The sequence below is a fragment of the Paramormyrops kingsleyae genome, chromosome 9 (genome assembly GCF_048594095.1).
Source record: "Paramormyrops kingsleyae isolate MSU_618 chromosome 9, PKINGS_0.4, whole genome shotgun sequence".
In the NCBI taxonomy this organism is placed as follows: domain Eukaryota; kingdom Metazoa; phylum Chordata; class Actinopteri; order Osteoglossiformes; family Mormyridae; genus Paramormyrops; species Paramormyrops kingsleyae.
This window is the reverse complement of record NC_132805.1, coordinates 34,466,119-34,488,811: the sequence shown is the minus strand read 5'-3', so window position 1 is coordinate 34,488,811 and position 22,693 is coordinate 34,466,119. Positions and strand designations below refer to the sequence as shown.

The 22,693-nt window shown below is 45.7% G+C and overlaps 1 protein-coding gene across 3 annotated transcripts in view; it reads left to right on the top strand.

Annotated features, from left to right (window-relative positions):
• The window catches only part of LOC111844341 (cyclin-dependent kinase 14-like), a 102,591-nt gene that overhangs the window by 26,971 nt on the left and 52,927 nt on the right, over nt 1-22,693 (top strand). For all 3 annotated transcript variants that reach the window (XM_023812732.2, XM_023812752.2, XM_023812743.2), the window contains 6 exons: nt 4,871-5,122; nt 10,500-10,594; nt 11,576-11,655; nt 14,693-14,787; nt 16,848-16,910; nt 22,657-22,693. The exon at nt 22,657-22,693 is cut by the window's right edge and continues 87 nt beyond it. In XM_023812732.2, the coding sequence (XP_023668500.1) occupies nt 4,871-5,122; nt 10,500-10,594; nt 11,576-11,655; nt 14,693-14,787; nt 16,848-16,910; nt 22,657-22,693 (622 nt within the window). The remainder of the gene's footprint in view (nt 1-4,870; nt 5,123-10,499; nt 10,595-11,575; nt 11,656-14,692; nt 14,788-16,847; nt 16,911-22,656) is intronic.

The window sequence follows — 22,693 nt, the reverse complement described above, 5'->3', positions numbered from 1 at the left end:
TTTGGGAATGGCAGCTTCTGGGCTCTGCCAGTAGCTGGCGGAGGGGGGCAGCCCAACTTCCTCATGTGCTCATAGTGAAAGTTCTAGAAAGTCGGACCCTCGCTGCCACTTAGAACCCAAGACGCTTCCATGCCATTCAAATGTTTCACTAGGAGGTGGAAGAAGCCCTGTTGGGTAGCTGATTAGTCTGCGGTGCTGCAGAATTCTGAATGCACATGAACGGTCTGCCGTTCTGCTCACTGATGGCGAATGTTATGGCCTCAGCAAGCCATGGGTCTGACCCTCCCTCTCCAGCTGATCATCAGCCCCCCCTCCCAGCTCTCTGTCAGACAGTCCACGTTTCTGCTCCCTCCCAGCCCGCTACCGGGACTCTCCTTTAACCTTCACTGTTTGCCGGGAATCTGATATTTACGTCAGAGGTGAGGTCAGCAGGGTGTGAAGCTCTGTTGCTGGATTCTAGGTCCATCTGTTGCTGGATTCTAGTTCCAGTTCCATCGGCTGCTAACGGGAAACCTTAAAAACTGGCACTTCCTGCTGCCCCTAATAATACATGCTGAAGTGATGGAAAAAAAACATAGATTCTGATTCCATTTGTTATGTTTCCCATGATGTTTCCTGCAATTGAATCACACCCCTGATCACATTTTCCCATGCCTTGCAGCAAACTGCAGCATTTTCCCATGCCTTGCAGCAAACTAGAGGAAAAGTTACAGAATATTAGCCACTTGAATGCAGCTTGCTAATGCATCACAGGCATTGCATTGTGATCGCTGCCGTGCTTTTTTCTGTAGCCCCCCCGCTTAGTGGCCGTGGGGTGGGAGGGTCAATGAGGACCTTCCTGTGCGGGGCGGCTAATTGCATCGCGCACCTGTTACATGGTGGCATTCTTCAAGTGGTAAATGCATTACGGCAAAATGTGGGCTATTAAGCTGGTCATTAGCCACCAGTTGAAGGCATTGTATACTGTTTCAGGCGGGGGAAGTGGGCTGCAACCCTACACTTGTTGGGATGGCATTAGTGATTTGAGGGACGGATAAAAACAGGGTTTTGATGTAAGGACACCACTGCAGAAGATCTGCGAAAAATCAATGACTGCAGCGATTTGCTGCCTGTCTTCTCAGCACAGGCTTGTGAGTTCGATGTTTGGGCATCTCTTCAGACTACTAGATATGTCTTGGCTCTATGGTACAACAACACAGCTCCTGTGGGATTTTAACTCTGTAGCCCTTTCATCACAAGTCAAGTTTCCCTGACCACCATGTGCCCCTTGCTGGGTTTTGTTCATTGACAGGATAATTTAATCTCTAAGCTTTTAAAATGAGAATCCGTCCTCCTGGTTTGGCACGGGACTGTGACTAACACAATAAAGCCATAGCAAATGGTCAAAACATTGAAATGCATGAAGACAGCTTCTGTGAATTTCCCTCCTCATGTGAGCCACAGACCACATAATAAAAATGTAAATAGACAGGTTCGCATTAATTTTCTGCACATAGATTGTATTGTAAGTTTGCTTCTTTCCCTTTTCTGTACTGTGGAAACTGAGGATGTATCACTGACGCCAAACTGCATCACTTTCTCGCATTATGACAAAGAAGCTGTTTCCAGATAAATGGTGCTTCAAGGAGGCATTCGAGAAGTTGTCGCATGAAAGGCGGCGTTCCTGAGAAGGTCGCTTAGCAAAGAGGAAAGCTCAGCAAAACAGGCCGGTCAGCTTCAGTTTGTTCATTTATATTCTCTCCTGTCGCACCGATGTTGGGAACACACGTCTGCTGTCTTGGATAATGACAATGAACCACGGGGGAGTGTAATTTTCTGGGTGCCATTCGCTTTTCCAGAGTTTTTTTGAGTCCAGCGTGAATCTGTGCCTGGCAGCTGCTGATTGGTCAGCATGTATCATTTCCCGGAATGTCCAGTCACAAGCAGTCAGTGGTTTCAGCTCGTGGGCCCATGCTTTGTTCTGCTCCACACTGTTCCTCTGTGCCCCAGAGATGGCTCAAGGAAAACGACTTCCTTAAATCCCTGACTTTGATTTTGTCTTGCACACAGTATGTATGGTATTTATTACATCTACAGAGAGCTGAGCTGCCCAGAATAAGTCTGTGAAGTATCAGAGATGCTGTTATTTATGTAAAATTTTAGCTAACCCTTTATTCCAAGCACCTTAAACAGAGCATTGCCATTAGAGCCTGGTTATTTTATACATCATTTCCCATTACCTGCCATAAAACATGACATACAGGTTTTTGACAGTGTAGTAGCCAGATGTTTTTCTGTTTTTTTTACCACAGCAAGTGAGACCCTGCAATTCTCACTTCTCTGCATGCGTCTTATACCCGTCAATGTGGAGTGAAGCCATTTCTGATCACCTCACACTTTTGTTTTTCTTCTTCTTGTCTGCCAGCGGGAGAAGCACTCTCATTTCCTCGATAAATTTTGATCAACACTGACAGGGTGACATGGGGTCTGCTATAGCTAAACTTGGAAGTATAACGGTGTGGGCTAACGGTGCGAGCTAATGGTGTGGGCTAATGGTGCGAGCTAACGGTGTGGGCTAACAATGCGAGCTAACGGTGTGGGCTAACAGTGCGAGCTAACGGTATGGGCTAACAATGCGAGCTAACGGTGTGGGCTAACAATGCGAGCTAACGGTGTGGGCTAACAGTGCGAGCTAACGGTGTGGGCTAACAGTGCGAGCTAACGGTATGGGCTAACAATGCGAGCTAACGGTGTGGGCTAACAGTGCGAGCTAACGGTATGGGCTAACAATGCGAGCTAACGGTGTGGGCTAACAGTGCAAGCTAATGGTGGGCACTGATACTCTGAGATAACGGCACGGATGGATGCTCAGGGAGAGCGGCCTCAGCTGGCATTGTGAGCTAATGATTTGGCCTAAGATTGTGCATTGATTGTGTAGGCCGACATTGTAAATTAATGGTGCAGACCAACATTGTGAGTTAAGGGTATAGGCCAGGAGTGGGCAATCATATCCAGAAAGGGCCGCTGTGTGTGCGGGTTTTCACTGCAACTGCATAATTAGATTGCTAATTAAAGAACTGATTAGCTGAAGAGTCCTCACGTCTGGGTTTGAACAGCTGACCTAAAGGTGATCCCAAAAAACTGCACAAACTCTGGCCCTTTATGGATAAGATAGCTCACAGTGCTAGCCCACACCATAAACTTACAATGTTACCCTATACCAGGGATGGGCAAAGGGTATAAGCTAACATTATAAGCTAATGGAATGGACAAACATTGTAAGCTACGGATATAGGCTAACATTGTTAGATAATGGTACAACCTAACATTGTGAGCTAAGGACTTCAGGCTGACATTGTAAGCTAATGGTGTTGCCTAAAATTGCAAGGTAATGGTTTAGGCTAATATAGTGAGCTAAGCATATAAAATAACAGTTCAAGCTAATGGTGTTGGCTACCCTTATGTGATTATGGTGCAGGCTAACATTATATGCTAATGATGTGCTAACAGTATGAGCTAAGGGTATAGGCTAACATTGTAAGTTAACAGTGTGGGCTAATAGGCCTATTTTGAGTTAAGGGTATACGCTAACATGAGCTAATATGTGCAATAACATCGTAAGCTTATGGGGCAGGCTAATCTGTAAGCCAGTTATTTGGTCTACTGGCATGGGGCGATGGGGCCAGGCTCACAGTACATTGCATCTGCTCTGCTGTCAGGCTTAGTGGGGTAGCGTAACCTGTTAAGCAGCCAGCAAACCAGCTGCATGAATAATATACCACTTACCTGTCCGTCATTCATTCCGTTTGCTGGAGTTGAAGAGCAAAACAATTGTTGCCTTTTTGATTTGTTTGGATAGCATGGCAACAGTTCCATGCTCATGTAACAGACAAAACCACAAGATAAGGAAGTCACATGGGCTGTTACCCTGTGCGTTTTAAACAAATAAACAAAATTGGGTAACGAGGTTCATTTTCTGATAGTGCTGGCAGGACTGATTAAGAACTCGAGCATAGCGAACAGGTGCTTCTGACAGGCTGACAGCGGGTATCCCAGGGTAAGTGACTAATGGGCCCTTTAATTGTAGTTGATGGCCTGGTGGGCAGGTATTGGATCAGCTCGAGTCGTAACAAGAGCTTATCTACATTACGCTCAGCTATTTTTACATAAAGAGACTTGTGCATCATATAGAGTTATGCTCACTCTCTGATCTTTTTCGATTTATCAGGGCTCCATATCGGTAACTTTAAGGGGGAAACTCTGGGAAAGGTATTGTTTGGACATATAAAATATTTGTCGATCTGCCTTGTGAAAGTTATTTTTGGCTTGCTCTTGGTGCACGTTTACACACTCAGCTGCTTTGTTCTCTTCATTTACTGCACAAAGTTGTATTTCAAAGACTAAAATAAATATTGATGTAGTCAATTCCCAGAAGGCCCAATGTTGTTAAGAATTTTTCAGGGCAGATGAATTAGGTCACCAGCCCCTCAGCAGTACACATTCTCAGGTGACTTGATGAGGAAGTGGTTAAAGTTTAACTAGTTAAAATGATTAATTCTCCTGCATGTAGCTCATACTGGTTATTAGCTTCAACCTTTCTGGAAATTCCAGTAGAAACATTTAAAAGGTTATCAAAAAGACGGTTTCAAAAAGATGGTTTCAAAAGACTTTTGACTTTTTTGACTGTTGAACTGTGATGTTCACCATCATATCAAAATTTGCACATTCTGGTAATTATTGTAACCAGCACAAGGTCCCCACTACAGTTAATACTTTGTAACAATTTGGGGGAGAAATCTTGTATCCATTCTGGGATTGACACTTTGGAAGGGAGGGGAGTGGCTTTGAGGGTGAGGGGTGTGGCCTAACCCTGAGGCGACCACCCCCACAGATATGCGTCACCAAGATGTCAGCGCGTGGCTGCCAGGGAACGGACTCGGCGGGTGTCAGGCCGCTGGACCCCATCCCTGAGGACCGGAAGGCGCGGGTGCAGCGCACACAGAGCGGCCTGGATGCCTTCGAGAAGCCCGCCAGCCAGGTGAAGCGCGTTCATTCTGAGAACAACGCCTGCATCAGCGCCACCAAGAGCGCCACCCTGGGGAAGGAATCCCCCAAAGTCCGCAGGCACTCCAGCCCCAGCTCGGTCAGTGAACGCCCCGGCAGTCCAGCCACCCTCACCACACGGATGTGATCTTGATGTTTCAAATTCTTTTATCTAAATTTGCATTCTTTTCTACATTTTATAACCATTAGGCTAAATCGTGTAACTACTAACATTCTCCAAAAACTTTTTGATTAACATTTATTAAACATTTTTATAATAACGTTTAATTAATTACGTTAATGTTGTTTATTACTCTTTGTATATACAGTGTTTATAAAGTACTTGGCTTTGTCTAAGGCAGACTTATAATTATGATTAATGTTGAAGATACAGTGTAATACTGGGTCCCGGACCATGTGACCGGAGGATGCAATGGGGAAATTATCTGGGAATAAAAAGGTGGAGAGGGACAGGAGCAACAGACTGGTGTTTCGGATTCAGTGCAGGGGAAACAAAGGAATGCAAAACTGACACTGAGTGCCAGAAAGCCAACAATTATGATCAGGGAACGTGGTCTGGGGGTGTGGTCTGGGAACCAAGACACAAAATGGAGCCTATTTTTGTATTATTGACATTTAAGAACCAGCCACAAATAGGGTTTGTCACCTCACTGAACCACCCTGGGCTGTTCGTCCCTCCATGTGCTGTTGCTTTTGTTCTTGCATGAGATAACTTATGTTGCAGCTCCATCTATCCACCTTCCAGCCTTTTATCTAGCACAGAGTCACAATCAATCTGGAGCCTATCTCAGGACGCCCAGGGCAAGAGGCACCCTGGAGAAGATCCCAGTCCATAGCAGGGCTACCTCACTCAAACGCGAACGCATCATGCATTGTAAAGACACTAATGTTTGTAGATGGCTGGAGGTAAACGGAGATGCTCATGTGATCTGGAGTCGACGTTTGTGTCTGAAACACGCCACGCCGCTGACAGCTCTGCCCTCTCCCGCATTTACACTGCGTATCTCCCACTGGTGTGTTTTTAAGCCGCAGCTGCAGTGTTTGACCCTCGCGACCCTTGGCCTGTGACAGCTGACCGTCACATCACACACTCTCATGCCGACTCCAAGGAGGCTGTCTTTTTCGATTCTCACGCACTTCGACTTGCAGATGTGCAGTAATTGGAATGCTTTTGCTAATTAATGATTAATTAAACATCTCTTACCAGCAAGATATCTTCAGTCCTGCTGTTATGGCAACAATCATGTTTTCATCAAACTTGTTAGAGGATCATGCCTGGTTGCTCGTCTAATTTAGAATATTAACAAATACTGGTCGTGATTAGTCTATTTGTGTGTGTGTATATATATATAAATGCCTTTCTGTTATGAGAGCCAATGATAATCATTGCTTTCCTTCTCGATCCTTCACGTCTGGCTCAGGTCCTACATGAGTCCCACAGGGGTTCATTAATGCCACGATGGGTTGAATGTATGGACTGAGGGCAGGATTATGCCACTGCAAACAGTCATGATAAATAAATCAGAAAATGCTCCATGCTAATGTGATATGGCAGCTGTTCTTGTGCATTCAGACTATTGTTCTACATTACAGTTGTTATTTTGTGTTTGAACTGTTGTGTGCTTGGATGCGGTTTTGCATTCCGGTTCTTGTGTTGCATTTGGATTGTTGTGAAATTGCACTGTTTTTGTGCGTTTGGATTTAGTCAGGTTCTCTTTGATTTCAGTTTGATTTCATTAGAAGATTTACTTAATGCCATGTTGGATGGTATGACTGGGATGGCCATGCCAGCCCCCGCCCCCTTGAGCCGAAGGCGGCCTCGTCGCCGTGACTTAGACATGTGTGGACAGAACGCGCTGTACTTCCAAGTGAAAGTTTGATCACAGAGGGGTGTTGTCCAAAGCCTGTCAGAAGAGCATTTGCCTGCCAGCTGATTCTCAGCCATGAAAAATGCATGAGGACCCAAATCTCTCAGCATCGCGAAGGGGAAGGGATGTCAGGCAGCCTCAGCAAAAGCCCACCCCGTGCCACCTGGTGGGATTGTGAGAAAAAAACCCAAGTGTGTGTGTGTTTGTGTGTGTGGGGGGGGATCAGACACTTACGACAGCTGATTCTGTGATTCTTAGTTTTTATGGTGACAACAGTAATCACGTGGATACTGATGATTGCAAAGTGAATAAGAGGGTCACTTATAATTGTGCTCAATGTGCATGCAATACATTTCATTTGCAAATTTGGCTAACTTAATATAATGTCTATAAACATTAGTACAGTAATGCTTTCCATGTTTCTTATAGGAAACAAAACCCCTAAGCCACTGGAGTTTTTTATTATAAAGAAAGAAAAGCATGGACACATTCTGTCCAAGCCCAGGTTCACACACCCAAATAACGAATTATTAGAGAGAATTTAATAATTACTAGTGTGTGTTGGACACGAGGGATGGGACAAAGAGCGCATGACGTCATCCGCGTGTGTGGCGTCGTCAGCGCAGTGACTTCATAAGCGGCAGCCGGCCAAGGGCGTCGGGCGGTGAGTGTGAGCCAGTTCGACAGTCTGGTAGTAATTTCTCAAGTTTGACCTTCCTAAAGGCTTTATTGTGCGAACAACGTACTTGTCTGCATGTTACAAGAATTAGTTTTTTTTCTATTGTGTTTTTAACTACAGTATTTAGTTTTTTTAGAAGTATTATTTGGTTCCTTTCTAACAGTCACGATCTGCTTCACTAGCAATCCAAAGTCATCCAAGAAAAGCAATGCATGGAATGTCATTTTAGATAAATAATATCATTGTTGCCACTGTTAAGTCGTTTCACTTTGTTAGTCAAATCACGGCACACGCAACATTTTAAAAATCAATGTAAAGAATCTCTCGCCCCAAACCCCACTTCATTATATAGGCAACGTGAAATTCTCACGGACCGCCGGGTTTCCCGCATGGGAATCCTTGGGGATTTACAGGTGTGGGCGATGCAATCTGGCCAAGCCGTCACCCGCCCTGGACGTTCTTCCTGGGCGGACAGACCGTTATAAACACTTTATAGAGATACTTGGTTAGGGGGAAACGAAGTGAAAATTATTTCCGATTTAGATTTTGTCACTCCTGACGGGTTTCTGGTATTATAATGTATGTATTTTACTTTATGCTAACGTGGTTATTATTATGTAGACATAATATATGTCCTATTTAATGGCACCCCATCGATTAATTATGTAAAACTTCTCTGAATCACGACTGGCAATGCGTGTGATATTGTCATAAGCAGTGGCAGTCTGGTCGTCATATGATTTATGGAAGCTCAAACTCTCTCCTGTTATACACGAAGGCGTTCTTAAATATCCTCCATAAGCCACCCCGTTTTCGTGCTGCTATCACGGCAGTGTAGTAACTGGCGAGCCCCGGCAGATGATCTCTCAGTACATCCCTAACAGCATATATGTTTATGAGTCGGGATTTATTAGTTATTTATTAGTTGGAAAGATGTGGTCCTGGGGAAAAAAATAAGAACTCGGTAGAAATATGCATTTGTGGTATTTAAAAGTTAGCGATCGCTGTATAGTGTCTCGTTGGTTCTCTTTTTTTTTGCATGAGGTCCCATCTGTTCACAGCCACTCACCCACTGACGTAGGAGGACGTTCAGCGCTCGGGGCGCCGTCCAGAATTCATCCCAGAAGTGCTTTTTCTCCATGATTTCAGAAACTTTAAAGGGCCACGCAGTGAAACGATTAACTGTCTGTATTTGGCTAAAGCAGATGTGATTCTGCTGTTCCGCCCACGTACCAGCAGCGCTTAGGACCGATCGATAGAGAGAATGCAGATCATCGCTACTGTACATGTGAAGCGTCCACCGAAGGAGGAAATGCCTTGTGGATTTATTTTAATTAAAGAAATGACCAAATAAAGTTCATATGCAGTTGCAGATATCCTTCCATTCATTCATCCAACTTCCAACCATTGATCCAAAACACGGTGGTAATATTCCGCAGGATAGTTTTACCCATTTTGTCACATATCCCGCTCAGGGTCACAGCTGCAGGAGTTCGTCCTGGATAGGGTACCATTCTCTTGCAGGATACGTGCCTACACGCTACATTTTAGAGATACTAGTTGGCGTAAATGCGTGTTTTGGATTGTGACAGATAACCACCATAACCTGGGGAACTTACAAACTCCAGACACGCAGTGGTGGGATTCAAATGCCAAATCTTGGAGGCGCGAATAAAGTAATTGTTGAATAAAATTATTAGACCACTGCATTTATATTTATTTAAAAATAACATTAAAGAGCTTTCAGGAAAGGGTGTAGGTTTGGTTTCGATATTGAAAGGGACCCAATCAGCCACGAACACCGCCCCACCCACACACACACACACACACACACACAGACGGTGCGCTACATCCACGATATAATAGTAGGAAGCTGTCCCTACTGTCCATACACAAATGTACGCCCTTGGTTGCAGATTGAAAATCGTCACTGAATTAAGATGGTTTATGGATTAATTTAGGAAGGTATCTGAAGGCGAACTCGGCGGAATAGTCGGGGGGCAGAGCGCGTGCGTGCGGCACGAGCCGCTTCTCCGCTCGCCTTCCTGGGGATCGCTAATGTAATGAGCGTGAGCTCGACACTGTAATTGTGTACTCCTCTGCACTTTCTCTTTTAAGGCACTGTAGTACAAAATGGTCTGTTGTTGTCAGCCTTACTGTTTTTCCCTTCTGTAATACTATTTAACTTTGCTTGTGTTACCGACGGCTCCATAATCCTTTCTCGGTTGCTGTTACCTCGGCGTTGACTATGGCACCACATTGTGACTGATTCACAGAGAAAATAAGTTCAGTAACCTCACCAGCATGCCCGCAGCAATCAGGGGATTGTTTTCCCTGTCTGTCCTCTTTTTTTTTGTGCAGTAGCATTTCAAAACAATCCGAGGTGGAGATACAGATGCACGCTTCGTTGGGTATCACTGTAGTTACCGAGGTGGTAAATACTGTATACCCGTAAGCGGGCATTCACGACGTTCCACGCCGTTGCCCCTCACTAAGGGTCGTGGTGAGGAGTAGGGGCTTGTCTTAGAGGTGATGTAAAAGCCTCAGTGCCACTTATGGGAAGCAGTGATGGGGATCGTTGGAAATGATATGCTGGTAGGATGCGCATAATCCTCTGTGACCACCCCCCACCCCCCCACCCTTAACATAAAGTCAGTCCATTCAGTTTTGCAAAAACATCAAAGCCCTGTCATTTTCTGTGCTACTTTGAACACTTTTTTATTGTTCTTTAATTTGCTCCTTTCCAGATTCTTTTCCATCACTGCTCTCCCCCCCAGAGGTACAACAGTGTTGCCCCCCTGCTGGGACTGGAATAACTTCACCTCCTTATCTGCTTTGCCACCTGCTGTGACCTTCCCCTCCTGTAGGGGGTGCACTCACATGTCTCACTTGGTCTGTTCTTTTTTTAGCCCACGAGTCCTAAGTTTGGGAAGGCCGACTCCTACGAGAAGCTTGAGAAGTTGGGAGAAGGTTCATATGCCACGGTTTACAAAGGGAAGAGCAAGTGAGTTTGCCCTGTCTGTTGATCCCTTAGGTTTAAGCCCCAGGCCATAATTACACCCCAAACTTAAACCTCTGTGATTAACAGCAGACATAAATCTCTGTGCATGTTCAAAGCATTGCATTGCATACCAAAATGATACTGCTTCCTGTTCCTAAGAAGTAACTGATTAGCTGAGGCACCTGACCAACTGTAATGATACTGGCAGGTTTGTGCCACTGTGTTTGTTTGTGTGCATCTGCTTGTGTGAGTGTGAGGTTTATCTGTACAAATCTGCACGTCTATAGGAAATCTGTATGCATGCTCTCATCTCGATGTGTTTACATGGATTATGAATTTTGCACGTTTTTAAAATGTACTATTATTTAGATGAGACAGACAGTAACTGGCATTAATAATGAAATGAAAGCAACAGTATTTAATAATTACTTTGAATGCTTTCAATGGAATAGCATTTGAAGAGTGAACTTAAGATTTATGGCAATGCTAAACTGCTCTAATGCTCTTTGTGCAGCAGAACATGAAAGCCAAGTCATTGCATTAAACATTAAATTTTAATAATGTGATTGTTTAAGGATATTTATAAAAACGCTTTGCAGTTTTATTGCCCTTAATGGAATTGTTTTTATTTGATCTCTTTCTGAAGAGAGGCCCACCACACAAGCTGTGACTGGGCTCTGGAAATTAATGTCTGGAAAAATAAGTATTGTGTGAATATGAAACAGAGTGAAAAATATCAATGTGATGTTTTATTATAATGAACCTGCATCTTTTTCACGAGTGAAAACCGTTTAATGTTCTGTCAGTACAGATTTGATTAGTGGCCTTTGTTTTATTTAAGATTCTTTTCACGGAATATATGTCTCACCCCAGTGGTCTCAAATATCACTTTTAATCCAGCAATGAAAAAAAAACACTCATTCTCACCATCAACGTTAATTAGTTTGTTTTATTCCTTATTTTAACTTGCCTCGATGCGCACAGGGTGAATGGCAAGCTGGTCGCTCTCAAAGTCATACGGCTGCAGGAAGAGGAAGGGGCACCGTTCACTGCCATCAGGGAAGGTACGTCACACCTAACAGACCGTGTCCCCGAGTCAGAAGTGTCCCACTGCTGACATGTTGTTTTCACGCAAGGTTGGGATTTTCCTTATATTTACATAACAACCATAATCGTGGATGCCAGTCTCAAAGCAATTTTAAAGAGAATAAGAATAAAACTTAGAAATAAGTTTTACTTCCAACACTCAATGCACATGATTTTAATTTTTACATTTATAAACATTGTGAAAACGGCTTGTTTTTTTGTTTTTTTTTAAGTATTTTTTGTTCGTGACTGTTGTGGATTGTCTCTTGTTTTGTCTGTTATGCCCTTCCGGCCAAGTTCCTTAATTACTATGCCACCTGGTGGTTGATTATTTTAGAGAAGCAGCCCAGTGCTGGTTTAGCACACCAGCTGTTTGTTATGTTATATATGCTTCCTTACGTAGGTACATTTGAATTTGTGTAAGTACATTTGCCAAATAAGCATCTAAGTGTGTTTGTTTGTCATGGTTTTAGTGTTTTACAGTGGGGAATGCTGGTAAGTCAGCCATGGATCTTGGCGGCTCAGCGCAATCTTATTGTGGATTGACTAGCCTTGTGAAATTGAACTTAAGTTGTTAAATGGGACTGAATCTAGCCAAGCACAATGAGATTCCAGCCGTGTGGTGTTTGATGATTATGCAGACGGCTGCGTTCCTTCAGTCTGGACTCCCCTGGATGGCTTTAACAACGCACATTAAAGGAACAATGAGGCGTGATGGAAAACGTCCCTCCCCCTCTCTCCTGCACGGTTGTAATTGTCTTAGCCGCGGAGCGCCCTCGGAAGGATCTCGGACCGTCCAAATTAATCGCATCCCCCACGGCCGGAAAATCCCCCCTTGCCACTCGCAATAAGCGTGGTTTTCTTTGTTAGGCTCCGATGCCTGTGGTGTAATTGTGGGACCCAGCATCTGATTGTAACCTCGCACGCGGCCCTTTGGGGCGGCTAGGCCGCGGCCTGGGCGTCACGGGGGACGTTCGGAAACAACAGCTGAGTAATTGCGATTTTTACGGACAACGTGTTACGTGTATAATGGAGGAAAAGCTTAGACCATGCAGGTGGGCAAAAGAAATAGGCAGGAAAAATAGATTTTTCAGCGAGGGTGGTACGATTCACGGACGACTAGCTCTATCCCTCCCTCCTTCCTTGCGGAGATCGATGTCTGGCGTGTGTGAAATAGGCATCTCTTTCCGTTTTCCTGTTCTCCGTCTTTCCAATTTGCCTGCCAGATCGCTTTAGTATTCTCCTCTCGACCTGGGCTCCCCCTACTCCTGCCTGGCCTCTACAAGCGGGGTTCTTTGCCCGTTTGAGGTTAATAACTCACCCATACCTTCACGCCACTTCTGCCTGACGTGTAACAGAGACCCAAACAGGAGGCCGAGGTTTATTAACATCAGAGTTACCAGGTCCACGGCTTTCCCACCCAGTTGGGCCATTTTGAAAATACAGTTGCGGTTGAATATTAGGAGGTCGCAGGTTTCTGGGCCAATTTCATATTGTTCCATGGTAGTGGGCTGTAAGGGGAAAAAGAAATGAATTATTATGACTGCAAGAGGCTCCTCATGTTGAGTTAAACTGGATTTCTAGACACCAAAAGTCGGAGACAGATGCACACGGAAAGCAGGGTTACCAACTCTCACGCATCTGGCGTGACACTCATGCTTTCAGACCCATGCAAGCCATCTTATGGCAAATATATATGCCTAATATTTCATCCATCCATGTATCCATCACTGTAACTGCTTAATCCCAACTGGGAGCCTATTCTGGGAACAGGCAGGAACCAACACACCACAGGGTGCACACACCTACATCTCCACTCAAACACAGTTATGGGGCCAACTTAGAACTGCCAGTCAACCTACTGTACGCACCTTTGGACTGTGGGAGGAAATTAGAGCCCCTGGTGGAAACCCATGTGAACAGAGGGCGATCATGCGACTTCCACACAGAAAGGCCCTACACCCAACCCTACACCCAACCCAGGGACCCAACCCAGGACCTTCCTGCTGTGAGACAGCAGTGTTAACCACTGTGCCGCCCACTATTATTCCCTTATGAACCTAAAATTAGCTACATCAGAAGTGTTGGGGTAGTTTGCAAACCCCACAGACTATTTACAAGCTAATAAAACTGTTACATACATGTAAATGCATGTGCAGACTTATCTTGAATTGAAAATCTCACTCCAGCCAGCTGACCAAAGTTGGCAACCCAGGGAAAAGAGAGTCCGTCTTTGTGATGTTTTCAAATGTTGAAAATTTGAATGTTATCAGCATGCAAAATACTGGTTTATGTCTTTGAAATACAGTATACTGAGATTTCAGATACTGGGCTAGTTTCAGCTAAGGTTAATACTAGTTACCAAATTGCCCACAGGTGTGCGTGTGTGAGTAAATGGTGTGTTAGTGTGCCCTGTGGTAGGTTGGTGCCCTATCCTGGGTTGTTCCCTTCCTTGTGGTCATAGGCTTTGGACCCCTGAATAGGACAAGCAGGTGCAGAAAATGGATGGATGGATTGATAAATGTTCATATGCACACAAAATTTGTCTCTGGTTGTCCATGGCTTCCATGATAACAGGAGATACATACTTAAGACAAACCAGTGGTTCCTGCTCCGGTTGATGTATACATGTGGTTGATATAATTGTAGGCCGGCATATAGTCATTTCAGCATCCGAGACCTTTTATCTTTTCTTTTTTCGTCCCACAAGGGGAAATTATGTTTAGGGTTAATGGTTTGTTTTCACACAAGGCCTAGAATTTCCAAGTGTCCTTGGCGATGGTTTGATTGCTAATATTGCAGCACACTGTTTAACCGCAAATAATGAAGAGTTCTGGTTTGATTTTGGTTTTGAATACATACACTATGCACAGAATCCTTGAATATGTCGACTTGGGAAGAATAGCTGCTCATCTTGTGCTACCTGGAACTTGTGACCTGTAGGCCAAGTTCCTCAACCACTGCGCCACCTGCTGCCAGAATTATTGTGTTTGTTTTTTTTTCTCTCCCCCACAGCGTCCCTCCTGAAGGGCTTGAAGCACGCAAACATCGTACTGCTGCATGACATCATCCACACCAAGGAGACTCTGACGCTGGTCTTCGAGTATGTGGTACGTGGGAGCGGCCGTTAGTCCCGTTGGTTAAGTAAACAGAGGAGAAGGGCTGTTTGTGCTGTGTCATTCATCAATGGAAAACGGATAACTTAATACCAATGTGAAGCAGTCTGCACTTTAACATGCTTTAGGCAATAATTACAGGAAGGGGTTCTGGGTTTTTTTTAGCTTGAAATTCAATTAAAGTGTCATGATGGAAAAAAAATCCAGCAAGTGAGACCACTTTGTGGCTGTACTGGTCGGCCTCTTGAATCTCTCTCTGCTTAGGGAGGAAACCATCTCTGGTCGCTTTAGGCAAATTTAAGATATTTTTGTTTCTGTGTGTTTGTAATTTTTTAAGCTTGTAAAATGTCGGAAAACCTTCGGGGAATGTTTATTTTTTCCGGAACTCCGGGTTCCCCTCTGGGCCTTGTCCTCCTCGGGATGGGGTGACTCTGAAATGAGATGCATGTGTCCTGCTTGTCAAACATGGGGAGATGGCTGGTTTACAGAAAATACTGAAAATCTGAATGTGTGAACTAGCAAGATTCTCAATCTAAACTCTGAAGGATGTTCATTCAGAGAGGGCTGTTGCTAGAATATGTGTTTAGCCGTTAGGTGCAGAGGGCCTGACCCACTGGGATACCTTATTAAGATGCCCAGCAGTGTTGGTGCATTTGAAGGAGGGGCCGTTGCTACCCCCAGCCCCAAAAGAAGATCCAGAGGTTATAGCAGCAGAGAGCGTGAAGGAACATGGGAGTTGGTAAAGGGATTCCCGATGGAGCCTGGGTTCGATTGTGAGGAATCTACGCTGGGGCGTATGGCGACATGGGCTATATGGGTACACACACACACCCCCCCGGTCGATTTCCAGGCTTTAGCGGCCGGACTGCAAGCCCCCCCATGGCGTGTGCTGAAATCCCATCGTCCTCTCTCTCTCAGATGTTTTCCTGTCACGTAACGATAGCTCCCACTAAGATAATCAATTCCACACAGTGGCTGGTGGTTAATAATGACAGACAGTGAGAGGTGGTGGGGCGAGATGGAGAGAGCGGGGGGTGAAAGAGGAGGGAAAGAGATGTGGAATGGGGAAGAGTGCCGGTTCAGCGCAGATTTAAGTAAGACGGACAGCCGGTCTGCAGTGAATTATTCATTATACAAACACGATTGTCAGCTGGAAGGCAACAGTGGTCACGGATGAGCAACTGCAACATCCAAAGACGCAGGTTTTGTGCTGGGAAGCGAGTGAAATGGGGTGATTCCCTTTCTGTCCGTACGCGGCGGTCACACAGAATCCCCACCCGGTCCTCTGGCCTTTTCTGCAAGGGGACTCGAGGCAGAGGCTTTTTCCTGAGTGAATGGGGCAGATTCGCAGGAACAGCTTGGAAAGACCTGAGCAAAAATACCTACACCAATGGAATTTTGTTGTGAGAATTTGTTGGATCAGACCATCGATTTTTGATTGGTTCTCTAAAATGAGCTCATTAACATTAATGCGGCAGGAGGTGAGTCATGAATAATGCATTGCCTCTTCTAACCCATCAATATGATCCCTCTTCCACATAAACCTGATTAATTGAGTTATGCTTGTCAGCATGTTAGCTACACCTATGCGAAAAAGTAGTTTCCCAGAGCATCTCTCCTCCCAGCTGATTTGGGGCGACCCAGTCCCGGAATAATAATGACGAGAAATTAAGATGCGGGGAAAAAATGTATGGGATTGATTTTTGGGGCTTTTGTTTTTTATTATTATTTACAAAACAGCATTTTTATCAAGCTTTTTATCTACATTTCACACAGTGATTTTACCCAGCCACTTCAGCAGGGAGTGCAGCTGTTAATTAGCAGGGCTGATAATTAAAGGGTAGCTGTGAAACCTTCATGGCCGACTCCATCAATCACTGAGATTACAAGGACAGTTGGGGTGGCGGGGGGGGGGGACTGAGTATGTCTGCCTGGAGTACTTTGTTATGGTCTGCAGCTAATTCAAAGGTCCAATAGCTGTTCCAGCAGACACCCTGCTTACCGCTGCCCCCTGGTGGCTGGTTGGCAGTGATGCCCTTTTCTGTCTCCACCAGCACACCGACCTGTGCCAGTACATGGACAAGCACCCAGGGGGTCTCCATCCAGACAACGTGAAGGTAAGCGTTTGTGTGTGTGGGAGGGGCATCCATCCAAAGTGGTGGCAGGTTTTGGGGGGGGGGATGGGGGGGGGACATCGGTAGGGATTTCCATCTATAAATTATGGCAGACAGGTCATCATCCAGACAGATATAAGGGGTAAATCATTTCTCTTTTTCCGTTTGAGTCGTTGATCTCTTTCTGTTCATCCTCTACATTTACCTCTTTGTTCGGTTTAAGCTAAATATTCAGCTTGCTGGAATTCCTCCTTTTATTTAACACTGTAGTGCAGTAACCTACCCTCTGGTGTAATGAGCGCCTATCTCTAGCTGGTGATGTCACCCTGGAGTTCCGGCTGCTTCCCAATGCATCCATGCTCGTGTCCCGGCTTCTGTGAGTCATCAGATATGTCACATTCCCACCTGAAGAGGTCTGGGCATCTGGCAGGAAAACCGCTTAAAACGTTTTGAAAACCTACTGTTTGTGCATCTCACCCAAGGGTCCAAGACTTGCACATCTCCCCCCCCTCGCTTCCTGGGCTTTGCAGCCTACCTCCCAGTTTTGCAAGAAGCGAGCAGGAAATGACACGTGTGATTGGCGCTGGGAAAGAGGGTGCGAGTAAAGAGCAGCCTGAGAATGAGCCCCGGAGATGAGGGGCAGATTGCAGGCCAGCTGGTTATATAACCTGTCCCACCCCTCATCATGTCTGCAGACGACAGCGCCTTTGAATTCCGGATGAATAATTTAGGATTAAAAAAAAGCACATTGCTCTGGGAAATGCAGTGTGTGTGTGTGTGTGTGCGTGTGTGCGTGTGAATGAAAAACCTTATCAGTCATACTGACGCAGTGTCTGTTACTTGCACGGAAAACGTGGCATGAAAAATAATGCTGAAGCCTCACGAGAGACGAATTGGGTCACCGTACAAATGGAGCGGCAGAGAAGAGCACAGCGGTAGGCTGAGGAAACTGTAAACAGGCAGCAGGGACTGAGGGGGGGGGGTTGGAGAGAGAGCCGAAGGTGGGCCGGCAGTGGAACTGACACAGGTGACATGAGGGCCATCTTCACTGTTAGGTTAATACAGCGAAAAACGGGTTTGCAGGGGCCTCGTTGGGGTTTAAAATGCAGGTGAGATAGAGTGAAGTTCAAGTAAATCATGTAAGTGCTCTAGTAGTTATTCAGTTTGAACTCGGATGTAAGGATTTCCGAGTTCCAAGTGGAGAACTTCAACTGGAATGTTCCCTGAAGTCGGAATTCCGACTCGGGAAGTTGGAGGATCTTCTGCAACGGCACCTTTCAAAATCCATGATGGCTGCGGCCTTTATCAGCAGAAGATAAAGCTGTGTTATATGCTGTTTATTAGCACTTAGGTCTTATTTGTATCGCATTAAATCAGTTGTACACACGGTACTGTTCAACCACTGTCTGTGGACTTGCTGTTACGGTTGTAGACACAAAATACTGTGCTATGGTTTGTTATCAACCGGTATCGTTTACAATGGCTAACAATGGACCCGACTAGAATTGGTATTACTAAATGACATTCTGACTTGTTTTAAAGGAACACAGTTAACTTGGGTGTGATGTCATCCCCAATTCTGACGTCCTGACCTCCCAAGGTAGAAGGAAGGCAGCTTAATTCAGACGGACGTGGTCTGAAACCTGGGCGTCATACTTTCATGAGCTACATCTCAGTTAAGACCAATACAGATGCAGATTTAAGGTACGCATGCAGAGAGTACTGGTAGTTTGTCCAGAGATCATCACCAGGAGAAGATGCATGGATAGATGTACTGTATTTAAAATGATTTTATTTTTCACATTTAAAATCCTTATTTTGAGTATTTGAGTACAAGTAGGACATGCAGGCCGCCTCTGTCTCTGAAACAGACGAAGACAAAGAGCCTGTTTCTGACCTCCATCTTCTCTTAATCCTTCGTGTCACTGGCTCCCCTGCTCCAGGAGGGCGTACGTGTGCGGCGAGGCCGTGCGGCGTAAAATCAATGCCATGCAGCCAGGCGTAAAGCTCGCCGACAGATGCGCGGCTCTCTGGGGGAATTCCCCACACAGGACAGCTCAAAATGCAAAACAAAAAGCACAGAATTGCACAGTGTCTGCACTGATGCATTAGCAGGTTAGAGAGGAGGTTGGTGTGCTTTTTGATGGCGGTGGAACCTATTTCTCTGAATCGGATACAATTTCAATGTTTACCCCCCACCCCAGCCCAGGACACTTCCTTCCTGAATCTTGTAGTGGAAGCCCCACTCTTATGAAAGGTTATGAAGTGGCCTGGTTGCAGGCACTCTTGTTCCCGCCAGGAGTCCCAAGTGGTCTGAGGCTTACATTTCCTCATTAGCCCCCCTCACCCGGCGCTCCGCCATCGGTAACTCAAAGGCTCGCGCCAGTCTTCAGGCTCTCATGGGGGAGACTGAGCGTTAATCAGCCCCTTTCACCCGTGACTGCTGGTCCTCTGAGATCCACGGTTCTTCACTTCTCATTTCTCAAAGGTATAAGAGCAATGTCCTTCCCCAAATCTCTCTCCTTCAAATTTTTCTTGCCAGTCTCCTCCCGGTTACTTTTTTGTGATTTAATTCTTGCGCATTGCACTGCTCCAGGACAGCTTCCCGTCAAAACAGCAGGTCCGTCTGACCCCCAGCAGATCAGACATTGACTGATGTATAAACATTTTGCAACCTAAGCAGTGGATTAATTGTTTGGTGACAGAGCGACCCTGCAGGAAAGATAGCTTAATTGTCATCGATGCCCCCTGATTTAACATCAGCTTCAGCCACAACAAAGAGGCTGATAGCTAGTTTTTGCTGACTCTCGACTTTAGGCACGGTCAGTAACCGGGCAGAAGGGTTAGGGTGCATTTGTGGAGGGCGTAACACGGGGAGGAAAATATGCGCTGATTGTACTGGGGTATTATGGGTTTGCTGATAATCCCCTCACCGAGATGCAGGTGAACTGCAAGACTGAGAATGCCTCAAGGTTGGTCGGGGTTCAGTGGCCTTTCGAGCCCCTTTAGACATTACCCAGATGGGCTATATGTGTGAACGCCAATGTCCACATTAGTTGTGCCGGACCTTAAACAAACTTTTCCCTGCTAGATCCCTAGCAGAAAGTCAGTAATTTCTGATTGAACCCCTTGTAGGAATAGACCAGGGGGAGTTCTGGTGTGTTGATGACATCTGAGAGCAAAGAAAGGTCATTTACAGAAAGAAGACCCCAACGGACATGGGCCATCTCGAGATTCGGGAACTTCTCTCAGTGGTGTCGTAAAATGCAGTGCTATCGTAAAATCCAGTGGTATCGTAAAATCCAGTGGTGTCATGTCCCACGTCCTGCCCGCTATACCCAAGCACCACCCGGGGTTTTTTGTAGGTGTGAACACATCTGACACGGATAATCTCCAGTTGTGTGTCACACGTGTGAAAGGGCAACTACGGAAGAAATCCACACCTGATTTTCTGGACGATGTCCGTAGTTCATGTGTGAAAACAGCTTCAGTCAGAGGGGTGTTTCTGTCACCCCCCATGGGGACCAGTGAGGCAGCACTGGGTTCGCATGCATTTTGGCCAAATTTTGGGAGACTCACAGACAAGAAGGGACCTCTTTACTCTTCCATACCGAGCACATCCACCATAACGGTGCCTACTCTTCCCTGCATGTATGTATGTTTATATGAACTGTTATAATCATAATAAAATCCACTGGCTTATCTCAGGACCCCCTCAAGTGTGAAATTAACTTTTAAAACTTCACATTTAAAATGTCCTCATCGCTGTCTGTTTTCGGAGATTCTTTTCAAGCGAAGATACGGTTTGCAAAAGCACACTCCCTGTGACATCGCTCCACAACATTAACTGTGAATGCAGAATCGAGCGCGGAGAGCGTACATGGGCGATTAGTGGAAGCCTCCCCTCGGAGATAAAGGGCCTCTGTAATCCGACGCAAAGCAAAACAGGACAGCTGAAGCTTAGCAGCCTTAATGATGGGCAGAGGTATTTCTTTACCGCACTTTCCGATGTCGTCGATGGTTTAAAACACATCAGACATACATAACGAACACCTATCTCGGCCCACGTTGTTTCCAGGTGTCTCCTGCTGACTGGTGGCCACGAACGTTAGGGTGTTCAGTTCACCCAAATCACAGACTTTGGTTCAGTCCTCCCAACTCCAACGTGTTCTGGAGTGCTTATTGCTAACTGGTCCATTCCCCCTTGCAGAACTTCACCCTCCAATGCAAACCAGTTGTCGGTTCTTTAATTCTGGGAGCCCTGCCTTTGTCCTCAGGCTGATGGTGTTGTCCAGTGCCAGATGGGCTTTGGTCACTGGTTATTATATTTGGGGAAAGGCTGCTTCTCCTAGCAGATGTCGGGTCTGTCTGGGAGCCAGCAGTGCTTTCGGTAATGGGGCCTGACCCACACGTGGCTGATCGCATCGCTCGCAGGGCGATCAGACTCCCCTGGTGCGTTTTGAGCTAATGTCTTACGCACCCGTATGATAATTTTAATACAGATATTTCAATCGATGAAAGACTCGCATAAGGCTCACAGATGGAATATCACAGAGAGCCATTAGCTGGGAAGCAAATTGTCTTTGCGGTAGAATCTGGGTAGTGAATCCTTTGCATTCAACAGGAGGTACTCATCCGCTATTAATCAGGCCGCCGCGTTTTCGTGCTGTGCTACAATTTGGGTTCCTGCTCAGCTCTTGAACTGAGTTTTCTTTGGGGCTGCAGCCTGGTTTTTGTGTCCATCAGTTCTCAATGAAAAATACATCCCGAGCAATGGAGTTTTGGGCAAGTTGCAACTATTGAAGGATCCTCCCATGATGCAGGCAGTGCGGACGGGAAAGGATGTGGCTGGCTGCCCTCCTGTGATTGTCTGTAGGCGCAGGCTTTTATGCAGATTCATATTGTCATTTATGCTTTCGTTACCTTTGCTCACACTCGTTATATTAACCCTTTGGCTGAATTTACAAAGTGCCAGTCAGGTGACCTCATGGACTCCACCCCATTAGGCGGTGCTAAGCTCTGATTGGATTTGGAAGGCGGTGCTAAGCTCTGATTGGATTTGGAAGGCGGTGCTAAGCTCTGATTGGATTTGGAAGGCGGTGCTAAGGTCTGATTGGATTTGGAAGGATTTTACTTTAGCTCAGTGTTTCCCAGTTCGATCCTCGGGGACACACAGACAGTCTACATTTTAGCTCCTACTGGGACCTGGGAAGGAGCAAAAATGTGGACTGTCTGCCAAGGAACTGGGAGAGAGCATAAAACATGGACTGACCGTGGGTCTCTGGGAACCAGACTGAGAAACGCAGATTTAGCCTAATTGGCAGAACCCTTGATAATCCTCACAGGCGTGATAAGGGTGTAGTAAGATTTAAATTTTGAGGAAGAGCTACTGAACTAGGGGATATTTATAAGTGCATAGGGTGTCTTATAAGGAATTAAAGGCGAAAGGCGCAGATGTGATTTCATATCAAACACACCAAATGCCAGCTCATGACACATCTGGGAAATGCATGGTTGTAATAATGTGTCACTTTCCATTTGTGGCTGCATGATTGGGTTCCTCAATGATCGCTTCTGACCAATCCCAGGAAAGGAGTCCCTACATGAGGGGGGAGTGCATTACCTGACAAGATGCCTGTCTGGGTGCACGGTGTGGTTTATGACGCCCCGGTGTAGCTGTTTAATTACCCGGTCTCGTGTGTGTTTCCTAATTCTCATTGGCTGGCTTTCTCTCACCGCCCCTCCCCAGCTCTTCCTGTTTCAGCTGCTGCGCGGCCTGTCCTACA